Source organism: Tachysurus fulvidraco, chromosome 18 (assembly GCF_022655615.1).
Source record: "Tachysurus fulvidraco isolate hzauxx_2018 chromosome 18, HZAU_PFXX_2.0, whole genome shotgun sequence".
NCBI lineage: Eukaryota > Metazoa > Chordata > Actinopteri > Siluriformes > Bagridae > Tachysurus > Tachysurus fulvidraco.
In genome coordinates, this window is record NC_062535.1 from 15,859,071 (window position 1) to 15,879,070 (window position 20,000).

At 39.2% G+C, this 20,000-nt stretch overlaps 4 protein-coding genes and 1 long non-coding RNA gene across 6 annotated transcripts in view; 2 read left to right on the forward strand and 3 right to left on the reverse strand.

The window, feature by feature from the left end:
* Nucleotides 1–2,229, reverse strand: part of LOC125139369 — a 22,966-nt gene extending 20,737 nt beyond the window's left edge. The window contains exon 1 of the long non-coding RNA XR_007138424.1: nucleotides 1–2,229. This exon is cut by the window's left edge and continues 135 nt beyond it. This is a non-coding gene — a long non-coding RNA (uncharacterized LOC125139369).
* Nucleotides 1–3,102, reverse strand: part of akt3b (v-akt murine thymoma viral oncogene homolog 3b) — a 20,968-nt gene extending 17,866 nt beyond the window's left edge. The window contains exon 1 of one of the 2 annotated variants that reach the window (XM_047802955.1): nucleotides 2,763–3,102. The gene's annotated coding sequence lies outside the window, so the exon portion shown is untranslated. Of the gene's footprint in view, nucleotides 1–2,251; nucleotides 2,517–2,762 lie in introns of those variants that run through there. The other variant, XM_047802956.1, reaches the window with a different exon arrangement.
* Nucleotides 3,103–5,201: 2,099 nt separating this feature from the next.
* On the forward strand, nucleotides 5,202–7,148 carry LOC113663640 (uncharacterized protein C1orf100 homolog). The gene is made up of 4 exons (XM_027179005.2): nucleotides 5,202–5,275; nucleotides 6,042–6,125; nucleotides 6,350–6,522; nucleotides 7,072–7,148. Exons 1-4 carry the CDS (start codon nucleotides 5,202–5,204, stop codon nucleotides 7,146–7,148), a joined length of 408 nt encoding a protein of 135 aa, XP_027034806.2.
* Nucleotides 7,149–10,578: 3,430 nt separating this feature from the next.
* wu:fj19g03 lies at nucleotides 10,579–14,585 on the forward strand. The gene is made up of 5 exons (XM_047803486.1): nucleotides 10,579–10,652; nucleotides 12,179–12,385; nucleotides 12,482–12,979; nucleotides 13,949–14,009; nucleotides 14,193–14,585. The coding sequence occupies exons 2-5, from the start codon at nucleotides 12,208–12,210 to the stop codon at nucleotides 14,260–14,262; spliced, it is 807 nt and encodes a 268-aa protein (XP_047659442.1). The 5' UTR covers nucleotides 10,579–10,652; nucleotides 12,179–12,207; the 3' UTR covers nucleotides 14,263–14,585.
* Nucleotides 14,586–15,308: 723 nt separating this feature from the next.
* On the reverse strand, nucleotides 15,309–19,434 carry LOC113663639 (ABC transporter F family member 4-like). Its single transcript, XM_047803412.1, has 5 exons — nucleotides 19,104–19,434; nucleotides 16,793–18,211; nucleotides 16,556–16,616; nucleotides 16,069–16,119; nucleotides 15,309–15,912 (listed from the first exon to the last, which is right to left on the reverse strand). The coding sequence occupies exons 1-5, from the start codon at nucleotides 19,267–19,269 to the stop codon at nucleotides 15,846–15,848; spliced, it is 1,764 nt and encodes a 587-aa protein (XP_047659368.1). The 5' UTR covers nucleotides 19,270–19,434; the 3' UTR covers nucleotides 15,309–15,845.
* Nucleotides 19,435–20,000: the final 566 nt, after the last annotated feature.

Consider the following 20,000-nt stretch of genomic DNA (forward strand, 5'->3'; position numbering starts at 1 on the left):
TTCCCGCCCCTCCCCGGCCCCGGCGCTCTCTTCGCGGCCCGCTCTTCCTCTCTCTCGCTCTCTTTATGGTGTGAACTAAACGGCTGACCTCAGCGCAGTGGCGCTCTCTCCTCCTCTCAGCCTGGGGGTCAAACACGGTCAACAAAGACAGGCTCTGGATCAGCTACTGAATCAGGCTTCAGGTCCTCGCAGATCAACACTTCCTGTGTACAGCCTCGATCCCAGCGGCTCTTTTTGCCCCCTGCGTTGGTGTATTGTATGTATCCAGTGTGTCAGAGTGAAAAGAGGATATTGGAGTGTGAAGTATGTTAAAGCTTTCGCTCCGGCCATCAGGAATCGACTACCATTACCACTGGGTAAAGCTGTTCTCTTTCACTTCGCCATGCTGGAGAACTACAGACCAAACTGCAGAGGTTAGATATGAAGCTTAGCCCCTGCCTGGTCAGGGCTGAGGCAGCTTAAAATAGGCCACAAGTTTATTTACATTTTGGCAAAAAAGATCTGAATAAATTCATTAGCAAATGATGTACAACTGAGGTGTTGTGTTTGAAGCTGAGGAACTTTTACAGAACAAATTTACACATGCGTTGCCACAATCTCCCAGCCCCCCCCCCCCACACACACACACACAGGGCCTGTGTTTCATATTTAGGCCACGCCCACTTTTGATGAAGATCCATACAAAGAAAAATGGCATGACTAATAATAGTAAATTTAGCATACGATTTAAAAAGTTTTTGCCGTACACTTCGCCTTCGCGCCCACATAATTCGTACCCACTGTATAGAAAGGCAAGACCTGCCGGTTTTCTGATTAAAAAGGGCTGTTCTACATGTCAATGGACCTCCCGGACTGCCACCCAGCCGAGGAATGGGGCAACTACCCCGGTCGACCAAACACCCCCCCCCCACCCCATAACAGCGGGGCAGCACACAGCAATACAATGCTAATGTTTCGTCATGCATATGGATAGGAAGAAAAAAGCCCGTCAAAACAAGAGATCATCAGTCAGTCTCTATATAATGTGCCGTGTCTGGGTTCCTAATAAATACCTAATACACAAGACTATAAAAAATACAGATATATTTTAAGTGTGTTTATATATAAAAGAGACAACAAAAGACACAGAACTAGCTGGGTGGGAGGAGCCAGATTAGACAACAAATAAAAATATTCGTATTATTCCAAAATAAACGTACAAATACATTAAAATACGGTGTGTTTATGCACAAGACAAGAACGCACAAAGCTCGATTCCTCGTCCGGGACGATCTGCAAAAACACGACCCAAATCAGAAGTTCGAAAGAAGGAAAACAAAAAAAACGTTTCGGCAACAAAAACAAGGCCGAGACTAAAATTCGATTCGGAATTTTGACGGCAATTCGACTTCTTCTGGTCGGTCTGGAATGATGAAAAAAAAAGAGAACACGACGTACGACGATATCGTCTTATCGTGACCTCGTCATCATGTTGTTCAGCCTTATCACACACGCACAAGCTCCTTTGTTGTTCATTCCCTTAGCAATGAATCGTTTTGTTTACCGAATTGTCGATCGATTTCTTGTGAACGGAATTCGCATTACGATCCGCTACCGACACGTAAATGTCGATCGAGTGAAATATCGTATATTGCGATATATCCGGTGTATCGTAATACCGTCCATGTGGAAGTATCGCCTGCTCTATTGTGTGGCATAATGAAACTAAAACACAGCCACCGTGTTGGACACACACACACACACACACACTCTTACTTATATATCTAGATCTAACGCTCTTTTGTACCACTTTATAAACCCAGTTCACCTTCGTGTGTGTGTGTCAGGACAAGATAAATAAGTGTATAATTGTAGCCACTGTGACAGGTTTAATGTCAACAAATCCACTGTCCTTGGCTGCGGCCGCTCCAGTGCTAAAGTCTTCCTGTGCCATTGTTCAACATTTCCATCTAAAACAACACATTACATTAGAGAGAATAAACATAAGAGCGATCGATACAGTGAATGAAACGGCGTGTGTGTGCGTGTGTGTGCGTGTGTTTGTGTTTAGTGTCATCACGCCTGCAGTTATATAACCGGACCGCCGCCGCAACATCCTCAAAAAGGGATACGAGATTGACAGGATGGGAGAGAAACACGTTTAATGATGAAACAGACCGAAATAAAAGAATATCGGTAATAATAATCCACCACAACGACACGTCCACGTACCCCAGCGTGTAAACTACACGTCCATGTAACTACATACTACCTTTATTTATGGGTGCGGCTGAAAGGGACGTGTTTGCGGCCTGCCTTCTAACATCACCAGCAACAAAACGGGATAAACAAACAAACAAACAAACAAACGGAGGAATAGACGGGGTTTGGAGACGCGTGATCAGAAACACACGCGCGCGCGCGCGCGCACGCACACGACTGGTCTAATCCGTGGTCGTGACGCGTTATAATAAGAACACAATGGTGAGGCCGCTGCTGCAGAGACGTCTAACACACAGCCGTGCAAATGTATCTATAGGTGGAAATCGTGTGAGGCAGTGTGAGCGACACACACACACACACACACACACACACACACACACACACACACACACACACACACACACACACACATCCAGACGTTACGATGATGCACAGACGAGCGGAAACCGGGCCTTCATCTCATCACGATCATGTATCTATTCATCAATCTGTCCATCCGCTATACAAACACCCTGCGTTCATCACACGCGTATAAACGCACCGCGCGTTATTCACGTTACCTCTCACACAGACACGGGGAGGGCGTTAGGAGACACGGAGAACACGCGCACCGACACGGGTTCCTCCCTTCTTCTTTTTCTTCTTCAGTACCGGGCTCCGTTATAAACGCTCTGTTTTTATTCCACAGTCCAACGCGTCCTTTATTTCTAGGAATCCTCGGCTGGTCACGAGTAAAACGGAAGCAGGGAAGCCGCCCGTGATGTCGCCATCGTCGCTCGCGCTCAGCACCGGATGAACCGAATGACCCTGAACGGGAACGGAGCGCTACAGACACAGCGAGAGATAGACAGCTAGACACATAGATGGATCACAATCCCAACGTAAGGCGAGGCAGCCAGAGAGAAAGCGCGCCCAAGCCCCGCCCAGGGATCAGCTACGCGACCAATCACGTCCCTGAAGCGGGTTGCCAGATAGAAATTGACTACGCCACATTTTCTAGACCTCATGATAGACAGAGTGGTTTAGAAATGTGTCACCGGCCTGGTGATGGTTTAAGGATATAATAAATTGCCTAGCCTCGTTGTCCACCTGCCTCAAACTGACATATTTACGTTAGTGACCAAGATTTTGCTTTCCTTGGCTTTTCCCTCCTTCCATTTTCTCCCTTCGCTTTTGGTCAGTAGTCGGCTCACCGTCACAAAACAGCAAGTAGATTGTCCAACAATGCAACAACATTGAGAAAAGATGAACTTGCAAATATATAGTGACTGTGTGTGTGTGTGTGTGTGTGTGTGTGTGTGTGTGTGTGTGAATATGCTTTCTACGATACACCTCAATCCAACCAACCAACCAACACAGGGCCGACGTAGCACTCAGAGGAAAGCAGTCTGCCCTCTTCCACATACATGAGCTCATAGTCCAGGGCCAAGAAAGGATCACGGTGTCTATTGAATTAAAACATCAGTGGGGTCAGATTCCTACTGCTTTCCCTAATTGAATCTAATCTTATCTGATAAATAATCTGATCAAGACATCACCAGAATGATAAATGCAACGAAATACAAGAAACTTTTGGCTTTGCTAAAAATCACAATCAGACATCACCATGTGAATGTTGTCCTCACCCCTTTCCCTTATTCTGAATTTGTCTTGCCACTGCTGCCTGAGTCACCTCAGACTTGCTCATAGGGGAATAAATACATACACATTGTGAACTATATATATCTAATAATTATCTAGAATTTTTATTCTGTTAATTCTTATTTCTTTTATTATTTGTTATTTCCTTTATCATTAATTATGTTTACCTTCTGCTCTATGTTCATATTCTGTAAAGCTGCTTTGAGACAATGTCTATTGTAAAAAGCGCTATACAAATAAACTTGAATTGAATTGAATTGTCAATGCATCAATCGAATTTGTCAATGAATCAATCGAATCATTCAAAACACACGAATCACACATAGCTATAATAAGTTGTTCATAGCTAAACACACGAATCACACATAGCTAAAGAACAAACGTTTGGTTTGTAACCAAGCTTGCTATGTGAGAGACACTTGAGGTCTTGCTGGTATATGATCTTCTGTTTGGGTGAGATGACAGTGACACCGGTGATAGAGACGATGGAGATGAGGCGGCAGGAAGTATCAGTTGTGGCAGAGGACAGAGACAGAGACACGGAGAGTCAGATTTCTTGGCTCGGGTTACAGGAGCAGGGTCTAAACCGCAGGTCTACTACATTTTACTGATGACTACAAAGGCAGTATAGAGACATCAGGCGGTATTAAAAAACTCCAAAGTGTCTATACAGGTAAACACACACACACACACACACACACACACACACACACACACACACACACACACACACACACACACACAGACAGAAACCTGTAGACTGACTGTAATGAATAGTGTTATTGTTTCAAATGTAAATGAAAACATATAAAAGCATGAATTTTCAATATTAGGTTAAACATTGATCTGATGTTGATTTTATGTTGATTTGACATCACTTGATGAACTCAGGTTTTGAGAAGACAATCCTCAGTTCACAAATACGATTTCCAAGATGTAGGGTTTCTTTGTTTGTTTTTGTTTGTTTGTCTTTGTTTTCCAAGTTAGAGTTTGGGGATTTTGTGTGTACAATACATATAATAAAAAGTCTATTCAAGAATTGCATTGAAATAGCATTTCATCAGGCAGGCAGCAGAGGGCGCTAAAAACGAGCCTTTGCTCCATTAAGCTGCTCCAGTTTTTCAACACTGAATCTATGAAAACATGCATTTAAACATTCAGAATGTGTTAATCTCAGACAACAATATTTCATTAGATTTCGTAAGTTATGTTAAATCTATTGTGTTTTTGTTGTGCAATAATCTTATGATATTAAAGTTATTTATCTGAAACATGCACATTGAACTTAGTGGAAAATGTGTAATTTTTGGACGATTTAATAATAATTAGACCATGTGGACTTCACTGAACGTTACAGGATGGCAGGATCAGGAGTGGCACTGAGGCTTCATGAGTTTAAAGAAGGAAATGTGATCAGTCAGCATCATGGAGCGTGAGTGATACAGCTGTCAGCATACAATATGTGAGAGTTGAGTGCCTTAATTTAGTATAAAAATTGTACTAAATGTGATGTTTGGTTTCAAATGCTTGTATAAGAAGAAGCTTAATATCATGTTCAGTTATTTCACTGCACCTATATACTATAAACATTAATAATCTTTAATAATAAATACAGTTACCTGCATGAAATGGTGCTACAATTTTTTTCCAAGTATCACTCACTTCTGAATTCTGAACTTTTAGTTATTGTGTCACCTACTGCATGAGATGTAATCACATAAATATCAGAGGAACTGAGACAAAAGTCGAGAAATACTGCAACTATATATGGTTGAAATGACAATAAAAGCTTCTTGACTTGACTTGACTTGGGAAGAGTTGAAGGTTTTTGGTGCCATCTAGTGTCTGAAAGACAAATCGCAGCATAAACAGTATCAAGCGCCCGCTTCTTTCCATGAACCATGAACTGAACCCAACCCTCTGTTCAAACTACAGAAAAATGTCAACAGAAATAAAAACACTAGCCAGATTTACTGCATGCCAGTTTTGAAAGTCAGAGTTATAACACAGGTACAGAGGATCGAAGACAGAGGTGATTGTTTGTTCTAAGCAGTGATTTGGTCATTAAGCATAACAAAGTCTCATCCATTAGTTCATTAGTCCAGTGTAGAAATAAATCAGACTTATATACATTGGGCAAGTGAGGTATTAATTTAAACTTGGCTTTTAATAAAGATTGTGTGTGTTTTAACATGCAGAGTCCTCCGGCCAGGCAAAGACTTGAAGGGACTGTATCCTGGACAGCTAGCCAGAGTTCATGTCATTCCCTTACCATGGCAGAGGTATCAAAGAAAGAGAAAGACTGAGAGAGAGAGAGAGAGAGAGGGAGAGAGAGAGAGAGAGAGAGAGAGAGAGAGAGAGAGAGAGAGAGAGAGAGAGAGAGAGAGAGAGATGACATTTCAATAAAGTGAAGATATTTCTTTAGGTGATATCCAATCTCTCTCTCTCTCTCTCTCTCTCTCTCTCTCTCTCTCTCTCTCTCTCTCTCTCTCTCTCTCTCTTTCAGGATGAACCTGCAAAGTGTAAAGTGTCCACAAGAGAAAGAACAAATATACCGGCGAAGCTTCGACCTTCTCACGCTACAGGCCCTGGAGTTGAGAACAACACACACACCTCATACACAGCCGACATATCACACTGTGTACCAGCAGGAGTTCGGCCGCCAGACTCACTTCTATCGTCAGTGCTTTCTCAGTTCTTCTCTGAAAGGCTGCAATACACACACACACACACACACACACACACACACACACACACACACACACACACACACACACACACACACACACACACACACACACACACACACACAATATTGCTAGTTTACACAATTTTAAAGACATCTATATCTGGATTTGGTTTTAAACATAAAGTGGCTATGACCTTTGGCTCTTAAAGTTCCTCATGTAAATAATTAAATAATCTTTCGATTATTTTTGTTTGCACATGTCTGCAATATTTTATAACAAATTTAGCTAGTTCTATTTCTCAGAATATATATAATATAGTAGCCTAATTTAATTAAGCCATGTAAAGGCAGAATACTGATGAATGAATGAACAAGTTGGATTGTAATGAACAAGTTGAATTGTTTCTAGCACCCTCTGCTGGCTGAGAGCTGAACTGTTATATCAGAGCACATTTTAATGCATTATTTAACTTTGTTATATTTGCAATGCTGAAGAATTTGTATTATAGTATATTGATTATCTTGTAATTGTTTTGCAGCGCCTGATGACACCAAGATGACTCTAATTTCCCATCCTGCTCCTCTGCAACAAAGATATAATTTCACACCTCACTAGCACCTTAAATAGTAAAATATACTCACTGACCACTTTATTAGGAACACCTGTACACTTGTACATTCATGCAGTTGTCCAGTCAGCCATCTGATTTAACAAGACAACATCTTTAGTCATGCAGATACAGATCAAGAGCTTTAGTTAATGTTCACTTCAGACATCAGAAGATAAAGTCTGATCTCTTTTGACTTTTGCCATGATATGGATGTTGGTGCCAGATGAGCTGGTTTGAGTAATTCATAAACTTCTGTGATTTTCACAAACAGCTGTCTCTAGAGTTTACAGCAAGTGAGTGGGAATTTATGAAGGAAGAAAAATATGGTTGATGATATGAGAGAGGTCAGAGGAGAATATCCAGTCTGGTGCATGCTGACAGGAACTCAAACAATCACTCATTACAGTGGTGGTGAGCAGAAAAGCAAATCGATATGCACAACACGTTGGAGTTTGGGGTGGAAGGGACAATGACCACATTGAGTTCGGTTCCTAAAAAGAACAATCGTTGATTATCTCCATGATTTTCATTGAATAAGTGCTTGAACAAACAGTAAAGTGTTCCCAGTAAAGTGGCCAGTGAGTATAAATATACAATAGATAAATATTTTCAGAGACTTTGCATAGATGTGCTCATTCGTCACCGAATGAAAACATGAACGCAGAAGTGATGCAGATGCAGAGAGAAAAATAAATTATCTCCTGATGTTGAAATGAAAGTTTTCCAGAACCCTGTGTGTGTTTTTGGGTTTGTATGTTCTTTCTGTGCTCTTGGGGATTTCCTATGAGTTTTCAGGTTTCCTCCCCAGTCAAGGGCTCTGCCTTAAGAATAAATAACTGACAAAAGTCCCTTTAGGATTCTGCATTCCAATTGTTTGAGCTTAGGCTTGAGCTCCATTGCAGCGTGAGAGATGTAAATGTTGTGTGTCAGAAAAAACATTTATTTAAGAGCTTTATGACCCAAAGCTAACACGTCCCTCCTACGATACTCAAACAGTCACACTTCATTTAACTTGGTCAAACCGAGCAAACACGTGTAGCGTATGCTAATCTTCCGGCTAGTGCTGGAGCACAATAAATGCTCCGAACATTCAGAACATGTGTGAGGGTGAATGGATCATGTACAAAAAGAGCTAGATTCCTTTCTACATCTTCGGTATAAAGTTCTACCTCAAAGCCTTCATTGGTGTGTTCATTGAGGCTTGATTAAAGATTGACAAGCTTTGTTGATGCTGTAATGGGTGCTAAACCATGGCTTAGTGGTTAGTACGTTTACCTCACTTTCCACTTCCAGGGGTTCTGTTTCCATCTCCACACTGTGCGTGTTTTGGAGTTTGTATGTTCTCTCTATGCTCTTGGGGATTTCCTTTGAGTTTTCTGGTTTCCTCCCCCAGCCCAATGTCATGTTATAGGCTGTTTAGCATCAATAAATTGCCCATATTGTGTGTGTGATTATTCCCCATGACAATTTAACACCCTGTCCAAGGTGTCCCCCTTCCTTGAGTCCGCTGAGATAGACTCCAGGTTCAATGTGACTTTGTGTATGATGTGTTACAGAAAATGGATGGAAGGAAGGATGGATGATGTGGCAATGACATCATTTACTAGTTAGGCACAGTGTCTGATAAACGTCCCAAATTTGCTTGGATGTATAAAAAAGTCATCTAAACATCTAAACTTAAATTAAACAAAAAAAGAGAGTTTGAAATTTCAGAAAACACCTTAAGTAGAACATATGATTTTAAGAGCTAATAGTGTTCACTGTAAAAAAAATCCTTGGTAAAAAAACTCTTTTGTTTGAGTGATTCACATATAGGCTACAACTTTCATTCATTCATTCATTCATTCATTCATTCATTCATTCTCTACCGCTTATCCGAACTTCTCGGGTCACGGGGAGCCTGTGCTTATCTCAGGCGTTATCGGGCATCAAGGCAGGATACACCCTGGACGGAGTGCCAACCCATCGCAGGGCACACACACTCTCATTCACTCACACACTCACACAATTTTCCAGAGATGCCAATCAAACTACCATGCCTGTCTTTGGACCAGGGGAGGAAACCGGAGTACCCAGAGGAAACCCCCGAGGCACGGGGAGAACATGCAAACTCCACACACACAAGGCGGAGGGGGGAATCGAACCCCCAACCCTGGAGGGGTGAGGCGAACATGCTAACCACTAAGCCACCGTGTCCCCCAGGCTACAACTTATTTATAAAAATAGTTAAATCTAGACTCCAAAATTGTCTTCTGTTTTTGTCCAATGGTACAGAGAGTTTCATCTTCACACAGGTTGCTATGTATAACCTGTTTTGTAAACTAAATACAATCCAAAGATCTCTAATAAACCTAGAACTGAAAGCTGAGAGCGTTGGATACCCTGGGATTCAAATTCACAACCTTCTAATCAGTATTCTACCACTTTAAACACTGAGGTACAATTTCCCTTTACTTTACAAGAAACTACATTCTCAGCTATTACATCCTGGAGATATTTATAATCGTATAATCGTAAAAAAATAAAAGACGTAGTAAGTGTAACGCAGTAGTATAAAAAACATTTTATATAATAAGGGACTTGTGAACTGTAATTGTAATTGTTTGAATAACGAGCAACTGAGCATAAAATGGAGCTACAGTATATACAGTACTCACCTAATGACTGCTCTAACGATAAGGAATTTCTCATTAAAAAGCTAAAACTCTATAATGAGTTATAATCAACTCTATAATCACTCTATAATCAGTTTATCCTATCATCATGCCTCTTCCCAAGCTAATTCATTTTACAGTCTGTATTGATTTTGTCCTGTCTTTAACTTTCTAAGCTATTTAGTAGGAGCTGTTGTTGATGTGCTGCTGGTCTAATATATTTATTATTTTATCTATTATATAAATATATTTTAATTATGGTTTTCATAATTTTCTTTATCATGGAAATGAATACGAACACAAAAATGTGAGGAATATTTATGTAAATTGGCACAATTGTAAACAATTGCTCACCTTAAGTGTCACTTTAAGTCACTTTAGGACACCTTAAGTGTCACTTTACCAAGAGTAAAAAACTTACAATCGTTTTCTTAAAGAATATAACAATGTTTTCACAATGTTCAAAAAAGAAATGAACAGAAATGCTAGATGTACTGATTTTTTGATTAAAAAAAAATCTTTTTAATAATCAAAACAGTATGACTTGGATTATCTCCAAATGATCTCGGAAACGATCACGCAGATTAAACAGCGCAAAGCCTTGACATGATTGAATGGTTCCTCAAGTCAAGCGCAGAACAAACACACAAGATAAATTCCTTTTTAAACTTTCATGTGATGTTTGTAAAGGGTAGATAAATATTCCTTGATCTGGTTTAAGGGAATGGAGTCTAACCAGGTGTGGTTTGGTGATACGTACTGTAACTGCCAGCTATATAAGCAGGAGTCCATTATTCTTACACAGAGGTGGTAAAGACTGAAGAATCAACCCTGCCACAGAGGAGACCAACTAGGGTAAGAGCTGAAGCTGAGAGTAAACTGACTTATACTGTACTGGAGGGTTTGATCCTCATTATGAAAGCAAATTTTTAATCTGGCATATAATTAATATGGTTTCTCAGGATGAAAAATTCAAAATAAAATGATATATTTTTTAAAAATAGATTGTTATTCAACATTATTATTAGTTGAAATATACAGGGCAAACTGAGATAAAGTCTTCTGTAGATGCAGAATATTTTCTTTGTTTGTGTTACATTTTGACTATTTTGAAAAAATAATTAATTCTTAAAATTCTTAAAATTTTCAATATATAAAAATATATAAAAACTATATTAATCCACAGCGGTGAAAAATTCCAGTGTTGTAATGTAACGGAGTAAAAATACTTCGTTACTGTACTTAAGTAGAAATTTCACGTATCTGTACTTTACTTCGCTATTTAAATTTGTCAACTTTCATTTTTACTCCACTACATTTCCTAGATAAAATGTATACTTTTACTCCGTTACATTTCCACTAAACAGCTTCGTTACTCGTTGCTACAAAATAAAATCAGAAGAAATGTGTGCGACTGCAATAAGGGAGGTTTGGCGAGTCACTGCTCCTAGATTGCATTACGCTCCGCACGCTCTACGGAGAAGCACAGGTACGCGCAGCGTGCACGCGCAGTCAGAGCTGGAGGCGTTTATCTATTACGGCGGCAAATGAAAGCAGTGAAATGTCACTATTCTTATTACCAGAGTTGATAGCACAAACAAAATATTAATGCAATATCAATACTAAATAAAAATAACATTTATTGATTTGGTCTTTGTCTTCTGAATATTTGTATATTAATGACTGCATTGATTGTACACACTGTGTGTAGAGAATGCACACATACATGAACTGATCTGATTCAAGACTGGCATCATTACATCATGCATAACATTTTGGTGTCCACTTTTGCCATTTAATAATACCATAACTTTTGGATTACTATGTAGTCATATAATATATAATATAAAACTCTTCTTGTTTTAAATTCTCACTGAGGGCTAAAACCCCTAAAGTTGAAACCCTAGAACCGACCCCTGATCTAAATCACTGAATTTTTACTTTTTAATTTTTCTTTAAATATTTAATTACATTAAATATCAGAAAATTACTTTTGACACTTAAGTACAGTAAATATCAGATACTTTAAGACTTTTACTTGAGTAATATTCTAAAAGGTGACTTTCACTTCTACCAAATTCTTTATCTAGTACAATATACTTGTACTTTTACTCAATTATTGCTTTCTACTACTTTATACAACACTGAACATTTCTTTTGAATATGTGCTTGTAAATTTCTCAAAACTGTCAAGTGTCAAGAGAAACAGAAATTTGGAGTGACCTTCTGAGTGGAAAGAAGAAATTGAATGAATGAATGAATGTATGAATGAACTTCTTTACACGATCATACAATCTTGATGTATATACATCATACAATTATACAATCTTTAGAGAATCAGGATTTCTGTGATAATTTACTAAAGTCATAATTTTTTTTAGAGATCCACAGGGAAACGTGTGATATCTGCATGATGACAAAAGGAAAGCCAGATTGTTCTGTGGAGATGTTAATGCTGCTGGTGGTATTGACTTTGGTCCCCACTTGGAGTGATGGACTCGTGCTGAAGAAGTGTGAGCTGAGGTCTCAGCTCGAGGCAGCTTTTTCCGAGCTGCTACCAGAGAAGGCTGCGGAGATTGTTGCTAAATGTAAGTTTTTAGATCACGTATTGTCAAAAATATTATACCAAGCAGTGACATTATGTGAGATAATAACCAACATCTGAGCCTTTTTTGTATCTGCAGTGGCCTGCACAGTAGAACAAACTTCTGGGTTCAACACCAGTCTTGTCGACATAACCTACCAGTATGACCCCAGATTCTCTGGAATGGGAGAATTGCCACTAAAATCTAATGAAATGTTTCATCCTGAACGAGCCGAGGTCCAGCCTGAAAAAAGTGTAGACCATGTTGATCGGAAATCCAGGAAGAAGAAGGATGCTTCAAATAATGATGAAATTGAGACTGATCAGTCTGAAGAAACACAAGAGAACAATGGGTTGTATGGAACAGTCATACCTCAAACATCTGAGCCTGACCCCACAGATATATATTATGATACCTACGAAATGCTATTTGGTTCCACATTTAAACCAAATGACAGAACTGAAGATACCGAAGCAAGGATGAAAAGATCTCCACATATCTCTGAAGATCTGACTACACTATATGGAATCTTCCAGCTGAGCGACATAGCATGTAATTCAGGAGCAAGCAACGGTCTCTGTGGACTGGAATGTAGCGGTGAGCAAAGATACACAATAATGTCTACTTTCCATGAAAATCTTATTACATTTGCTAGTATATCATGGTATTTACAATAAATATGCATTTTAAGTACAGGTGTATATGCTCTTGGTACAAAATAGTGTCAGCTAGCAACCTAAAGATTTCTTCCAGACTTCCAACTGGGAGTACTAGAGAGCAAAATTGGAGAGGGAGGGATTTTATTCTCATACACCTGTTAATCACAGTGACACGAGGCAACCGTAGAGTCTATGAGATCATGTACAGTATAAAGACAAAAGGCAGCAACTCTGAGTGTTTTATGCCACACAAGCGGGTAGATCTGTGACTACACTCTGGAGTACTAATAGGACATACTGTATAGCATGTAAACAGGTTCTCACATTTGTCCTTGTAAGAGATTCTATTCAATTCTGTGTAGAAACCCTATAATAGAGAGCTTCCCCCTTTAAAAAATTTATCTAATAATATATATTATAGGGGAGCACGGTGGCTTAGTGGTTAGCACATTCGCCTCACACCTCCAGGGTTGGGGGTTCGATTCCCACCTCTGCCTTGTGTGTGTGGAGTTTGCATGTTCTCCCCGTGCCTCGGGGGTTTCCTCCGGGTACTCCGGTTTCCTCCCCCGGTCCAAAGACATGCATGGTAGGTTGATTGGCATCTCTGGAAAATTGGAAAGGTTGAGAGAGAGAGTGTGTGAGTGAATGAGAGTGTATGGGTGTATCCTTACCTTGATGCCCGACAACGCCTAAGATAGGCACAGGCTCCCTGTGACCAGAGGTAGTTTGGATAAGCGGTAGAAAATGAATGAATGAATATATATTATATTTAGGTACATTTTTGGAATGTTAATGTATCATAATATAAACATTCTGCAGTTTGTTAGCAAAACAGTATTCAGTAATACTTACCATGAAGTCGTGCTTGTTTGCTAACCTTTTTCCTAATTTTTCCTTTTAAAAAAAGCTCTAACTGATGATGACATCACCGATGACATTGCTTGCCTGATGATTATGTATGAGAAAGGGTAAGTTACAGGATTGCGATTTTGCGATTTTGATGGATGCGAGTCTCTGTACATGTGAAAGTGGCAGGAGAATTTTTATTTGTGCATGTGAAGGATGACTATGTTGATGATATACAGCAGAAAAAACCCCCAGAAAGGACATTTTTATGTGCCATGTCACTGAGACTCTGCTGTATTTCACAGGAGGATGATGGGGTTCACACGGAAGTGTGCGTCTGTGGAGCCATCGCACTACTTTGCTGAGTGTGGCTGAAATGGACTCAAACTAACAATCACACTCATTTTTCAGTAGTAAAAATGAATGCTAACGTAAAAATATTTTCTTTCCTGGATCAGAATTGGTAGGGGTTGCATTAACCCCAACAATAAATCTAATATTATTTAAATTCAATATTAATTTAACGGGTGTTTCTAGTAGTGGGTGAAGTATTCGTCACTATATATTAAAACTAACGTAAGAATATAACATTTCTGTGATTTCTGTCTGTTATTCGTGCAAGATATATAGCACTAAGATAGAAAGAATATATGCATTATATTGACAGTTATTAAGGATCAAATGTTTATGTGACTAGCACAGTAGCTAAAATAGCACAGCAATAAATTTACAGCAATTCTGTTGTACGTTGGAATTTTGTTTGTGTTACGTGGATTCTATCGGCAGATAAAAGAATAGCATTGGGAATAATATATATATATACACACACACACACACACACACAGTTTTAGTATAAACGGGTAAAAGAATATATGTTAAAATTGACTACGTAAATAAATGCTACCATGTTTCTCTTTGTTTTCCAAATCATATGTGAGTACAAATTATATCAACAGAGAATATTTGCATTCCCTTCCTTTATAATATTACACTCATTTATTATTGTATAGTACAGTAAAATGTAAAAGATAAAGGCCAAAATATACGAAATCTTTAATGCCTTTAAGATCCTGTTGCAGATCTCAGTGTCAGTGACACATCTTTATAAATCCAGTTTAGTAAGTAAACAAACAAACAACTAATTAATGCTAATAAATAAATGTTAATATTAATTATTAATTTAAAAAAAAAAGTAAATTAATTTTACATTTACGTTTTAAGATTAAATAGATAAACAAACAAACAAACAAACAAACAAACAAACAAACAAATAAATAAATAAAGTTGAGAGTTTGACATTCTCAAATAATAACACAAAAAAGTAAAACAAAAACAAACAAACAAACAAACAGACAAAACACAAAAATCAAACAAAATGTCTTGTCAGATTTTATTCAAACAAACAAAACATTTCTGATGCTTATAGATTGCTAAAGAATTAAACAGGAAAAGGAAGAACAAGAAATCAAATTAACGGCATATTCGTTTGAACCCTAACACTTATTTGGTTTTATTTGAGCTATTCTCTCATTGTCTTGTCTCAGCTAGTGTGTGTGTGTGTGTGTGTGTGTGTGTGTGTGTGTGTGTGTGTGTGTGTGTGTGTGTGTGTGTGTGTGTATATACAAGTTAACTCTATACAAGTTAAGACATTTATTACGCTGATAATTGTATTCCATTGTGTTTTTAACAGAATGATGGTGATATTTAACAGACAGAATGCGGCATGACGGGAAATCGGAATCTATGGTGAGAAAGTGGGGACTAAGTTTAATCCTCACCAGCAGAGTATGCCGTTTTACAACAAATAATAAGCAAATTAGCAAAGGAGTCCCAACGTTGTGATCGTTTTTATAACTGACGTCAGCTCAAAACCCCTAAACCAGAGTAAGGTGTTAGAATTTGAAAAGTGAAACTAATTGTAGTAGAATTGAGTCAAGCTGCTCGGCCTGATGCCTGCTTTAACAAGCAGAGAAGTACTTCGAGTTCTCCTCTTTAATGCATGTCTTCTGGAAGAAATCAGCGCTACTGTAACAGAGATGACAGGATAAGATTGAGTGAGAAGTGTGGGGTTTATAAGTTAGTATAGAAACTTTATATGACTGAATTTAATTTAGCATTTTTTGGAAAAGAAATGAACTTGAAGAGGCTCTTTTCACTTTTACTTGCACATATTCTACTCACAATTTGCGGAAAAGCCCTTCAGTCGGTCCGTTACTGTTTTCTTCTGACAACCTGTAGTGATGTGAAAAAGACAACATTAAGCAGCAAGTAAGTAAGCACCAGGACTTCAATGTAGCACCACAACTGAAAGAAAGTATTGTTCATCAATCCCGAGCTGGCAAGTACAGCTTTCTCACCCATAAAGTATATTTTCCAGATTCCTAGAGTGCAGTCTGATCTAACGCCCCATGTTTCTGTCTGTTAACTTATTTCTATTATATTATAATAAAAGGGAAACACCTTGACCATTAAACACTATTATTAGTGTGACAGTTATGATGATAGTAATTATTGATACATGGAGACGGATCGTGTACATGTTTTATCATATTTAATGGCTAACGTTTAAAATAAAAAGCTTTTTAGGCGGTCCCATCAGTTTTCAAATCCGTCAATGGTTCCTCCAGACAGACTGATAAAGTATTCGGTTTCATTAATTTTTACTCACATTTTACTGAGGATGGTCTCAACACAGCTGATGTCATCTTGGATATTGTCATCGATTAGACCTTTAAAAAGAATATGGCTGATTAGAAACTAAAAGGAAATCTTATTCACACTGGTGTTTAAGTACAGATTTATTTCAGTATGGTTGTCTTTAATAGTATTTTCACCTGGCATGTGAACTGGTGACACTATCATACCAAGGAATATGGACTGAGGCATGATGTTAAAGTGTACTCACTGTCACAGTTCATCTTGCAGAGGTTGAGAGAGGGTTCAAACCCCGAGGTGCAGGCTATGCGATTGGGCAGTTGGAACAACCCATACAAAGTCCATATGGTTTGCTCATTGGACTCCTCACTGCTTGACTCTGCAGACCTGCTCTTGCGTCCTCCAGGACGTTCAACCGTTGAAGAATTGAAACTTCCTTTAGGCCCTCGGATGTCTTCCTCACTGGACTCCTCACTGCTTGACTCTGCAGACCTGCTCTTGCCTCCTCTAGGACGTTCAGTAATGGTTGAGCTGTTACCCTTTGGAAGAGTGACTGGATTAACCGTTAAAGAACTGAAACTTCTTTTAGGCCCTCGGATGTCTTCCTCACTGGACTCCTCACTGCTTGACTCTGCAGACCTGCTCTTGCGTCCTCTAGGACGTTCAGTAATGGTTGAGCTGTTACCCTTTGGAAGAGTGACTGGATTAACCATTGAAGAACTGAAACTTCTTTTAGGCCCTCGGATGTCTTCCTCACTGGACTCCTCACTGCTTGATTCTGCAGACCTGCTCTTGCGTCCTCTAGGACGTTCAGTAATGGTTGAGCTGTTACCCTTTGGAAGAGTGACTGGATTAACCATTGAAGAACTGAAACTTCTTTTAGGCCCTCGGATGTCTTCCTCACTGGACTCCTCACTGCTTGACTCTGCAGACCTGCTCTTGCGTCCTCTAGGACGTTCAGTAATGGTTGAGCTATTACCCTTTGGAAGAGTGACTTGATTAACCATTGAAGAACTGAAACTTCTTTTAGGCCCTCGGATGTCTTCCTCACTGGACTCCTCACTGCTTGACTCTGCAGACCTGCTCTTGCGTCCTCTAGGACGTTCAGTAATGGTTGAGCTGTTACCCTTTGGAAGAGTGACTTGATTAACCATTGAAGAACTGAAACTTCTTTTAGGCACTCGGATGTCTTCCTCACTGGACTCCTCACTGCTTGACTCTGCAGACCTGCTCTTGCGTCCTCTAGGACGTTCAGTAATGGTTGAGCTGTTACCCTTTGGAAGAGTGACTGGATTAACTGTTAAAGAACTGAAACTTCTTTTAGGCCCTCGGATGTCTTCCTCACTGGACTCCTCACTGCTTGACTCTGCAGACCTGCTCTTGCGTCCTCTAGGACGTTCAGTAATGGTTGAGCTGTTACCCTTTGGAAGAGTGACTGGATTAACCATTGAAGAACTGAAACTTCTTTTAGGCCCTCGGATGTCTTCCCCACTGGACTCTTCACTGCTTGACTCTGCAGACCTGCCCTTCCGTGCTCTACGACCTTCAGTGCTTGTTGAGCTGTTACATTTAGGATCTTGGAATTGGATGAACTTCTTAATGTTGGGTCCAGTTATATAATTGATGGTGCTGGTGTTCAAGTAGGAGCTCAGATTCGCATGGCACACGACTGAAAAAAATATTTGGAAAAAACATTTTAAACACTGCAGTATCTGACCATGCAAAAGGCTTATTATTCCATTGGCTAGTTTACAGTTTTTATTGCTACCACTAACATTAGGTGGTATATCATGTTGTTCTTTACAAGACAGGTCAGAGCAGAATGACCAGACTGGTCTGAGCTGATAGAAAGGCTACAGGAACTTAAACTAGGAGCAGTGGTTGCTCAACAGTTAAGTCTCTGGGTTGAAGCCCCACACATCCAAGCTGCCAATATTTGCCCTTGAGCAAGATCCTTAACCTTCTCTGCTGTATCATAGCTGAACCTGCACTCTGACCCAAGAAAAGAAAGGATTTCAAATAAAGCCTTCTTCAAAGAGTCACTACTTGAATCCATAGTGAGTAGAAGAGCATCTCAGAAGGCACAACACATCAAAACTTGAGGTGGATGATCCACAACAGCAGACATCACATGTCAAGGTCCATTCATTTTAGCAGACACAGACTCGGTTGACGTTGACCACAAATAAAGTGGTCAGTAAATGTATCTGCAATCATCAGAATTGTTTTAGCATTAAATAGGAAAAAACAAGTTATTATTTTTGTCTCTGGGATATTTTCTGATGAATTTAGTTCACTACAGTAGTGTTTCTCCTAAATCTATAACATAAGCCATATATATATATCTAGTTGATATATATATATCTCAACTGGATGCTTATATTACACTCCCATCCTAACAAATATGACTGCTGTATTGTCATGCAATCCTCAAGTCAGTTTCCCACAGCTTTTAGTTGTCGTCTGCAGGATCCCAGTCCCAAAGGACATCACAACACTGAAGATAAATATATATAATCACTTACATTGTTATCACCATGTATGTTTGATATTTTACCTACTTTTTGCCACCAGGTTGGTGATCTTGTCCAACATTTTTGCTGGTAGAGTCGAGTTCAGTTCGTCTCTCAGTTCACACTTGTTTATCACCAGGCCGTCACTCACACCAAAAGCCAGGAACAAGGCGACTACAACCGCCAACATCTCCACCATAACACGGTCCTTCATCCTGCAGTCTGTTTGTGTCTCGTCTGTATCTTGTCCAGGTACCGAAACTCACCTTCTATATATAAACCTAACAAGTCCCTTAAGTATTCCGAAATTTTATGCTGAGTCACTATATTACGCACACTGTAGACAGAATATAATAGTTTGCACTGGTTTTAGGTTTCAAATGACAAGACCGTATCTAACAGCAACAGGAAACCTACTGTGTATAGAATAGTGAGGAAACAATGCCCTCTATCATTTTCTGGGTGTTATTTTCCCCAAAAGATTTGTGTTTTTCTGCAGAAGAATGTTGTTTTTTTAAAGGAAGTGTCAGTGTGTGAAATCTGAACACTATGAACACAAAGAATGAGACTTGAGCTAAAAGGTCAGAGCTTTTTTTTAGCCTGGAATCTTTCAGCTTGGTGTAGAGAATACAATATATATTATATTAAAAAAAAGATGTCTAATGAGTAAAAAGGAACAAAACCGGGACTGGGACAGAGACGTGTCACAAGACATTCAGTCTTACAGAGGAATGCTGTATAATGTTTAAAAGTTTGAAACAATGACATTGCTGGTAATTGTCACTTTTACAGATATCTCTTTATTAGATAAGATGCGTTAAGGTGCTTAGTGAACTAATAAAAGTTGAATTTCTAAATGTGCTCTGTTGACTTTTGTTATATTATACACGTCTCTGTTTCCTAGTTATTATTTATGTAGTATGGTCTTGCCTTTGTGTTCCTTCC